Consider the following 10,540-nt stretch of genomic DNA (forward strand, 5'->3'; position numbering starts at 1 on the left):
CTTTTCTTGATTTTTGTTTTTTTAAGGCAATTTTGTAAAAAAAAAAAAAAAATGCAAATAAATAAACAATTTATTAAAAAAAACAAGCATGGTTGTTGTGTTTTGTTACATTTTACAGCCACTCCCTGTATTTGTATTTTTAGACTTCACCCACATTTTGTTTCACTTTTTTTCTATTTCATTTAAACAAAAATGGTCGTTATTATTTACTGTAGTTTTTTTTTTAATTGTCTGCATTTGTAAAAGTGACCCAGTTCAGTTAACTTTTTTTTTTCATCATTATATTTTTGTTTTTTTCTAGCAATTCACAAAAGAAAAAGACACCCACTGCTCATTTTTTTATTTTAAAATGTATTTTTATCTTTAATAGTGTTGAAGAAACTACTTCTGAAATTTAACAATTAACAATTGTTAAAAACAACAATTGTTAAATTTAACAAATGTATCATTTAAAAAACAAAGTTGCCATACTTGAGAGAACGAGTCATTCAAGTCTAAAATGTTTTCCTCTCTAGTTTTGTAAAGAATCTTTGTTTGTAAAAATAATTTTGTGCACTCATGAGCAAAAACAAATCATCTGCTTTTGATTTTTTCCCCTCACTTGCATCATTTTAGTGTTTTTTTTTTATTTATGTCTACATAGTTTTTCAAAAACAGCATGCAAAGAAACTTCCCTCTTTTAATTTCTAACAATAATTCCAAAGAACAACTTTTTTTTCATCTTTTAAAATATATTTTTTTTAAATGTTTTCCTATAAAAAAAAATAGTATGCATTCATGCGAGAAAAAGCAAGCCACTCATCCAATTTTTTTCACCTTGAGTGCATTCTTGTTTCGAGTGTATTTTTTTGGATCTTTGTTTTTCTTTGTAAATACTATGATGCATTCATGGGGGAAAAACATCCTCTTCATGTTGTTTTATCTTTTTCTTCACTTTCATTTTTAAGTATTTTTTTTTTAAATATTTTAATTAATAGTGTGCATTCATGAGGAAAAAAGCCGTGCATACCCTTTTTTATTTGTTTATTCATTTCGTTTTTTAAAATTGTTATTTGTGCATGCATTCATGAGATAAACTCTTTGATATTTTTCCATGTGCATCGTTTATTTTTAAGTGTTTTTTTTTTTTTTTTGTCTTCAAGGGTTCCATTTGTGTTCAGCAAGTTATTTTTAATTGTGTTTCTCCATTTGGAAAACAAAAGTGCATTCATGAAAGTAAAAGTTTTGGGATTTTTGTTCCTTTTTTTTTTTTTTTTTTTTTCCATCGTGGGCAGCACCACGCCGCAAGGGGTGTGTCATTAATAAGTGATTAGGGTCCTGGGGGCAGCCCCCCCACTAGTATAAAGGGCCCCTCAAGAGCCGAGCAGAGCCAGATCTCACTCACACACTCTCGGGAGAGGAGACCACCATTTTCGCCTCCTCCCCTCCTTGTTCTTGTATTATCGTTATTATTATTATTATTTTAAGTTCACCTCTCAGGTCCACAAAGCAACAAGATGGGCTCCGTGCTGCCCGCCGAAGCTTTGGCCCTCAAGTCTGGATTTAAGTGTCCGGCCCGAGCGGCGCTGTCGGACGTGATCACGTCGGACGTCCTGCACAGCTTCCTGTACGGCCGCTGGAGGAACGTCCTGCAGGGGGGCGAGCACCTGCAGGCCGCCGACGGCTGCACCAGGACCGCCTTCACCGCCGAAGTGCTGGCGCAGTCCTTTGCTGGAGGTAAGCACCACCTGTTATGTTTTTTTGTTTTTTTTTAAATATATATATATATATATTAAACAATGTCCATCACGGCTTGGGAACGTGCACAGCACCGTGTCTTGATGACGAATGACATTATATTCAAGCGCTAAGTTAATTAAATTCTCAGTGCCGTTTGTTTGCTTATTTGTGTATCTACCCGGGAAATTCATCCAAATGAGTGATAAGGCTTCGTTGTGAGGCTTGGGCAAAAGTAAAATATGTTTCTTTCTGATTGTAATTCAGTTTAATAATAATAATAATAATAATAATAAAAACACAACTGTATTTCCTTTCATTCCTATTGTTGCATGTTGATGACAAAATGGTTGAACAAATTGATATCTCGATTATGTAGCTTTGCTCATTTCTGAAGGACATGAGCAAGAAGCTTGTTTACCGACATTTATTTCACATTAATCGAGAAAAAAAATTAATAAATACAAGAAGAAATTGGAGTAGTAGCCCTATTTTATTTCTATCAATTGGAGGTGGATTAGGCGAAGTATTATTTCCCCCACTAATCAAGCGAGAAGTAAATAAAAAGAAGAAATCGGAGTTATAGTGTTTTATTTCAAAGTGTTTGAATTTCCATGCGACGTCAACCTGGGAGGAATTCATTAGACGAAGAACAAGTGTTAAATTAACTCAAGAAGAAGAAAGGAAAAGTACAGTAGAAGAAGAGAAAAACCTTTTCAGAGGATTTAATGAAACGAAGAAGAATGAGTACAGTATCTCGGTACTATTCAATTTGAACAAATTAAACCTATAAAATTGGGCGTAATAAGTGTTTTATTTCCCTGTGACATGAATGAACCATGCATCCATCCATTTCCTTTACTGCTTATCCTCACTCGGGTCGCGGGGGTGCTGGAGCCTATACATGAATGAATGTATCCGATTATTTCCCCACGAAAAGGAGAATTAAACAAACGAAGAAGAAAAGTGAGTCGTAGAAGAAGAAATGCTTCTTTCCCGCTGTGAAGGAGTAGTAGAAGAAGAAGTGTGTTGTTGATATTGTTGTTGTTTAGTAGAAGTTGTTGTAGTAGAAGAAGTTTTATGGCCTCCAACTTGTTGCTGCCCCTTTTTTTCCCCTTCCCACATTTGCCCGCCATTCTGTTTGTTTCTGCTCCTTTTCGAGCCATTCAGCCCCTGAAAGAAGTGTAAGTGTCGCCGATTGAATGGCGGACGGGCCTTGAAATTCATTTGGTTAACTTTTGCGGAGTCGACCTGAGAAAGTGTCCACTTTTCTTTCTCGCAGCTTCCTCGCCGGTCGGTCAGCCGGCCGGCATTCATCACTGTGCGGACTGCAGTCTCCCCCCCCCCCCCCCCGTGCGCTTGGCAGCCAAGTGGGGCTCCGTCGTCTTCTCTTCTCTCGCCGTCTCGCTTTCTTTTCACAGATTTGCTGTTGGTCGTACAATGCGGCGTGAAGGCTAAATCTAATGCTATTCATTGCATGTCAGCCATCTAATCGCCTTTCCATTATTATATATATATATATATATATATATATATATTTTTTTTTTTTTTTTTGTCGCGCGGATTCCAGAGTCCCTTTTAACAAGACGCCGCTCCATTCAGCGTAAATTTATTACTACAAACTTCTTTAAAGGATAATGAATTTGGAATTAGCCGTCTCTCTCTTTTCTTTCTTTCTTTTTTTTTTTTTTTTTTTTGCACCGACCCTTTAATGAATATCACATCTGAAGCGTGACCAATTGCTGGAGCCCGTGCAATGGAGGACCATTTAACCCCCACTGGACAAAGCTTTTATTATAATTTTTTTTGTGTTGTTGCAGCTTTTAAATACAAGAATAAGGGGGGACTTTGATTTCGACATTAAAGAAACGTTTTCCCCTTCTTCTCCCTCCATTCGCCTATTTAGGTGGGGATAAAACTGCTTTCCAAAACGTTCAATTCAAGCACATAATCGAATTAAACGGAGGATGAAGTGTCGCTAAATATTTGGAGCCGGGCCGTTTTGTGCAACCGAGGGGGGTCGGGGGTTGGGGGGGGACGGGACCTGCGGGCGGTGGGTTACATGAGAGCCTGCATGTTATCCATGCAGGACTTCTCCAAATGTGCGGGACCGAAACATTAAAACATTTTTCATTGGGAAAAGAAACAATTACGGCCCAATGTGTCGTTGTAATTTGGAACAATAAAGTTAACAAATACATTAAATTGTATTTTTCTTTTTAAATTGATCATGTGAATAAAATTGATGAATAAATAGGATCGTTTTAAAAAGTATGGACATTTCCTCATAATACCAATAATTGCAATAATTTCTTTTAAAAGTCTTGTATTATGTTTATGATCATAATAGAATTATGTAAAATATTTGCCTGGCGCCATAATTGTGAATAGCAAATAAATAAATAGATTAATTCATTTTAAAAAGCATGGAATTTTGTAGTTTTAATTTATCATCATACAATTTGGTGTCACAATTGTGAATAGTAAATGTAAAATATTTTTTCTGAATCTGCAAATAAGATATATTTTTTATTATTTTTACTGATCTTGGCACAATTTGGCTCCATTATTATAAAGTATGCATCAGCTAAAAAAAATAAAATAAAAATCAAGAATGGATTTGTTTGAGAGGGGGGGGAAATCACAATACAATTTATTCATAGTTATGAAGAATTAATAAAGTGAAAATAAATAAGGTTTTTATCTTAATATTTGGCATCATAATTGATATACATGAAATAAAAATACAAATGCAATCAATATACAAAACAAACATGATTTGTTTTTAAAGTCATAATATTGTGGCCCAGTTTGGCACCATATGTAAAAATTTGAGAAAAGACATTTGTTTAATTGAGCAACAGCACAATTATTGCTATTTTTGACATCGGAGTAGTTTGTTGACATTGTTGATTTTTTCTTTTTTTTTTCTTTTCCAGAGGTGCAGAAGTTGTCCAGCCTGGTGCTCCCCACCGAGGTAATCATCGCGCAGAGCTCCATCCCAGGAGAAGGTCTGGGAATCTTCTCCAAGACCTGGATCAAGGCCGGTACCGAGATGGGCCCCTTCACGGGCAAAGTCCTGTCCCCGGAACACGTGGACCTGCTCAAGAACAACAACTTGATGTGGGAGGTGAGTCTCTTTTGTGAAGGTCCCAGCCGCTTCTACATGTGTCATTCCTAAAGCTCATATTCCTTTTTTTTTTATTTATTTTTTATTTTTTTTATTTTTAAATTAAGGTGTTTAACGAGGATGGCACTGTCAGGTACTTCATCGATGCCAGCCAGGAGGACCAACGCAGCTGGATGACTTATATCAAGTGCGCCCGCAACGAGCAGGAACAGAACCTGGAAGTGGTCCAGATCGGCAGCAGCATCTATTACAAGGCCGTGGAGGTAAAGGAAACACTTTTGCATGCATGCAGGGTTTCCTAACCGTTCATATTTGGTTGCTCCCTCAGGCCAAAATGCAACTTATAATGCCACCTCAAACTTTTTAGACCAAGTACCACCTAAAAAAAAATACTTGGCTCTCCAAGTACCAACAGAATGGCCATCATTTAAAATACAGTAGTGTAGTAGGCCTACAGTAAGTAGAGTATGTATTAAAAACGAGACATATTTTATTCTTAAAAGTATATTTAATATTATTGTAGAACACTGTAGTATTTTGCACAGTTTGAACATAACCACTGTACTGGAATATATGTACACAATAATTGATTCACTTAGAATGTATTGAACATAAGTTAAATAAAAATTGTACCTGAATAGATGTCCCAAAACAAACAGTTCTTAAAGATTAACACAAATCATGCAAATATATTACAGTAAAAAAAAAAAGTACAACTGAACTATACATTTTTATGTACTGCACTACTTGGAAAAAAAATCTATTGTATATGAAAAAAAATTAACTGCATTAAAAAAAATGGTACTACTTGGAGTTTAAAAAAAAAAGAATTGTACATGAAAAGTTAAAAAAAAGTACTGTATTGGATTTGAAATTAAAATTGAATCCGCAGTAACAATACACACAGCTTGAACATTTACACTGCATTTAAATGTAATATATTTAATAATGATTCATTTAAAATGTATCGCACATAAAAGTTAAATACAACTGAATGTTTTTGGGCGGGGCAAAAGCCACTGGTTTGTCCTTAAATGTTTGGTTATAAGATGGCGTTGGGGATGCGATGGTTTCATTCATGCCTTTATTGCCAAGAACCTGGCCACATGCCACATACTAAGTACCACTAGAGGGAGTCCGCTAACCACATTTTGAGAATCACTTACAGAACACACCAAAAAAGAATAACAAATGCAAGTTTTTGTATTTTTATGAATTTTCCCCTCTTTTTCTTTCAGACTATCCCACCAGACCAGGAGCTGCTGGTGTGGTATGGAAACACTCACAACACATTCCTGGGCATCCCCGGAGTGCCGGGAACAGACGAAGAGCAGCAGCAGCAGCAGCAGCAGAAGAAGAACAGAAATGGTGAGAAACCTTTTTCAAATGACTTTTACAATCAGAAACAATGAGCGATTTATTATTATTGTGGCCCAATACTGAAAAGCAGTCCAATGCTATTTTAATACATTCAAATTTGATGTGCAATTTCCTGTCAACATTTTTTATTTTAATGATACAGTATTTACATACTTTTAATGATACAGTCATGGGCCACCATTAGATGTGTTCCATACAAATATTTCTCAATGAATCATCATTCCCTTACTTTGAGGAATCTGCCACTGTGACAAAATACACTGTTACAAAATATGAGATATTGATGGTGTGCTTATGCATGTTTTTTTGTTATGATTATGAATTTATAAGGGACACTATTTTCTCCCTGCATTGGCTTGAATATTTGTACCTCTGCCTTTCCCAATACTCAAGAGGATTATCAATTATTTTAGGTACATAATTAACCTGTGTATCCACTTGTAGCTGTCCATACAACAAAATATCTACTATTGGTACATGGGCTCCCTCTAGTGGTATGCAAAATAATCACTGCCTCGGTACAGTTCTGTTGTATTTAACTTTTATGATCAATGTATTTGCATTTAATCTATAAGAAATATTTGTTTTTAAATTTATGTGCAAAACATGTTCATTCAATTCTTTAAGTACAGTTTTTTTTTTCCATTTTCCTATCGACATGTTCAAACTGTCCTTGATGTTACGTTGGCTTACAATAATATTAAATGTGCTTTTTAGGAAAAAGACGTCTTGTCTTTGAGGAACATGGTACGAGGCAGCTTTATTTTAATGTCGGTCATGATGGTGGGACTTGGTTTAAGAAGTTTGAAACCACTGATACAGCGGCTAGGAAGTAATTGTCCACGTTCTCTCTCCTGTTCCAGATGACTTGCAATCCTGCGAGTTCTCGTGCTCGCCGCCCTCTTCCTCCTCCTCCTCCTCCTCCTCCTCCTCCTCTTGCTCCTCCTCCTCCTCCGCTTGCACGGCCGGGCTCCTCACTTCAGGGCGCATGCGCTGCGTCATCTGCCACCGCGGCTTCAACTCGCGCAGCAACCTGCGCTCGCACATGCGCATCCACACGCTGGACAAGCCGTTCGTGTGCCGCTTCTGCAACCGCCGCTTCAGCCAGTCGTCCACGCTACGCAACCACGTCCGCCTCCACACCGGCGAGCGGCCCTACAAGTGTCACGTGTGCCAGAGCGCCTACTCGCAGCTGGCTGGGCTCCGCGCGCACCAGAAGAGCGCACGCCACAAGCCCGCCTTGGCCCCGGTCCCCGAGGCTACTGCGCAGGCGTCGCCGCCTCTTCCTCCTCCTCCTCCTGCCGCCGTCCAGCAAATGGCGCCCGCGGTCCGCCACCACCACCATCACATTCCGATGGTACACCACATTCCCGCCTTGGTGCTCTGACAAGTAAGACAACACCAAAGATGCACTTTAGCGAAGAGCTCGAGTGGAGAGGAGGCGCCACGCGTTCCATTTATGTGTTAACAAAGGGGGGGGGAAAATCCTGAGACAACTCACCTAGCACGTGACCAAAGACTTGGAGGAAAAACATTACGTGATTGAAACATCCAGAAACAGTCGTGAGATACACACAGGGGTCACCAACCTTTTTGAAACAGAGCTACTTCTTTGCTACCGATGAATGCAAAGCGCTAACAGTTAGATACACACCTCTGAAATAACACATTTACTCAATTTGCTTTGAATTATGTTATTATTAAAAATATTCATCTTGGTGAATAAACTGATCATGTTAATGAGTTCTCACAATAATAATGAACAATGATTTAACAAGGTGGGAAGCAGAGAAATATCAATAAGCAAAACTTTATTCCCATAAATCTTGAAAGTTCTTACAGTTTCAAAGGAGCATTTTACAACTTTTCTAGGAAATCACAATGTGCCATCAATTAAGTTATTTTTAGCACAGGCCCGCGGGCTACGCATGTGCTCCTTCGGAGCCCACGGGCACCGTGTTGGTGACCCCTGCGCCACGTGATTGAAACATCACGCCAATCTGCGTGAACTCACACGTCAGGTGGTCGAGACTTCTCTCCCATACGCTTCACTGAATTTTATTTATATAGCACTTTTCACAGAGCGGAGTCGCCAAGTGCTTCACATAGTTAAAATACAGTCATACATAAAGTACATAAAATACAGAGGCAAAATGCAAAAAAAAATAAAATAGCTAACTGTAAAATCGCCTGGCACGTGACCCAAAGACTTGAATAAGACGACCCGCCTGTCACGTGATCAAAGCATCCCTCCAATGCTCTCGGGCTCACACGTCACATGACCCCAATCCGAGCCGTTTCTATGGAGTCGTTGGGCCCACACTTTTCAAATAAAATTGTCACTTTAAACTTGTACAGACCGAAAAATTGTGTAATATTAAAAAAAATAAGTAAATGTATGCTACTGTATATGTGAGTGTAAATACATTTGCGCTTCTTGTATTCTAAATAAATCATCTGAATTTACTGGTATGTGTACTTGTTCATTTTGAATGTCCATTCAACATAATAATAGAGAATTGTACAGTACTGTGTTACTTTCGATCTATGGTCCTTGTAAAATACTTTTTTCTTTTGCTGGGTTACGAATGTAGAGTCACTCACTTCACAATGTTCTATATTATGTGTTGCATGTATAAATATGTTTTTAGGACAAATAATGTATACAATAGAGAATCAACCGGAACAATAATTAAATTGGTATCCAATCATGTTTCTAGGAATTCGCTGTGTATTTTTTAAATCGTGTAGCGTTTTTATTGTTATTTTGCAGTTTCAATTATTTTCCAAATACACAAGCAGCAAAAATTAATATCTGAGGCTTTCATGAAACACGCACAAAATAAGGTGACGACAACTGTTTATTTGGAATCAAATGAGATGATCATGACCACTGGTGTGTCCAAATTACAGGCCGGGGGCTATTTCTGACCCGCCATCTATTTTTTTAGCGGCCCGCGGCATAGATTGAAACGAACATTTGACACGACCTGCGTTGTTTGACTGCATTGTACTCCAGTACTTTCTACAATGGGTGGCAAGGCAGGAGAAGAGAAGAATTTTGTTCTTATCTCTCACGTCCTTCTTTTCTGCCAATCACACATTTCGGTAAGACATGACGCCAAGGTTTGCTTAGTACAGAAATGCTCCTATTTTGGTTCTAAATGTGAAGATGTGATTTTGCTGCTGCTCAGTGCAAGAGTAGGTCTATAGTCTTGTGGGATATAAGGCCACTGGCCATCTGAAAATCCTGAAAACGATCTGGCTGTCTTTATTTTTAAATGTACAGTGTATATATATATAATAAATATTGCATCAAATAGTTGTACCCACATTGATGGATTGTTTTAATGTGTTAATTAATCAAAAGATGTCAAAGGGGCCCTTGCCTCCTTTGATTTTCAGTGGATGAAAAAGTTTGGACACCCCTGACGTAGGCTGATAGAATGGGAAGCTGTCATGCTTGTCAGCTGTCAGACGTGAACCGACTTCCCCACGGGAAGATTCCGGAAAAGTCATCATTGGAACAAACACTGCATCACCCAAGAAGAAAAGAATCAGTAGATGTGTGGACTGGATGTGGCTTTGTCCTGGCAGACGGTCCACACTTGTTGTCCTGCATTGTCAGATTTTCAAAAATCAGAAAAGTGACAGGGGGAGATGATGTGACTGCAGATCATTTATTAAAAATGTCCAGTACTTTTAATGTTTTTTCCCCCCTTTTATAAATCACCTTTACAGCGGTTGAGTCATCCTGCTACTGTTGTCTTCTTCTCCTGCTTTGTACAGCAACAAGAAGTGATCAAGTCAGCCACGTGGCTCAACGCTGAAAGAAAACTGATTATCACCTTTTTGAATTTGACACTTTGACCTCAGGTAGATACAAAAATGAAACAATTTACCTGAGAAAATGAGTCACAACATGGCGCCTCTGCGGTTTGCTTGCCTCCTCCCAAGTTATCTGAAGTGCAGGCTGGCTGTTCCTGTGCAGATGCACTCGCTATAATGACACAGCACTTCTGTGCAACTCGCTGTGTGTGTGTTGTCAGTAACCTGAGAGCCACCACACAGTATCACTATCATGAGGGCCCTCAACTTTTCCATTGCGTGTAAACATGTTTGCCAAGCAAGTAGTTACAACTTCACATCTACCATCCAACCATGAGTTTTCTTTACCGAGCTACAATATATGTGGTCAGGTCGCTTTGCAGCAAGTAAGCAGAGAAACCCAGACGGCCCTCTGCCCAGATGATCGATCGATCTAATCTAATCTAATCTAATCTAATCTTATCTATCTATCTATCTATCTATCTA

At 38.4% G+C, this 10,540-nt stretch overlaps 1 protein-coding gene across 1 annotated transcript; it reads left to right on the forward strand.

The window, feature by feature from the left end:
• Positions 1-1,496: 1,496 nt before the first annotated feature.
• On the forward strand, positions 1,497-8,679 carry LOC133414134 (PR domain zinc finger protein 12-like). The gene is made up of 5 exons (XM_061699280.1): positions 1,497-1,716; positions 4,656-4,846; positions 4,954-5,109; positions 6,085-6,214; positions 7,090-8,679. The coding sequence occupies exons 1-5, from the start codon at positions 1,497-1,499 to the stop codon at positions 7,611-7,613; spliced, it is 1,221 nt and encodes a 406-aa protein (XP_061555264.1). The 3' UTR covers positions 7,614-8,679.
• Positions 8,680-10,540: the final 1,861 nt, after the last annotated feature.

The sequence above is a fragment of the Phycodurus eques genome, chromosome 15 (assembly GCF_024500275.1).
Source record: "Phycodurus eques isolate BA_2022a chromosome 15, UOR_Pequ_1.1, whole genome shotgun sequence".
Taxonomy (NCBI): domain Eukaryota; kingdom Metazoa; phylum Chordata; class Actinopteri; order Syngnathiformes; family Syngnathidae; genus Phycodurus; species Phycodurus eques.

Bases quoted from the DNA above. Each gene is read 5' to 3' on its own strand.
- LOC133414134 (XM_061699280.1), top strand. From the start codon at position 1,497: ATGGGCTCCGTGCTGCCCGCCGAAGCTTTGGCCCTCAAGTCTGGATTT. The intron at 1,717-4,655 runs GTAAGCACCACC...TTTCTTTTCCAG, and splicing joins GGCGCAGTCCTTTGCTGGAG to AGGTGCAGAAGTTGTCCAGC. The intron at 4,847-4,953 runs GTGAGTCTCTTT...TTTTAAATTAAG, and splicing joins ACAACAACTTGATGTGGGAG to GTGTTTAACGAGGATGGCAC.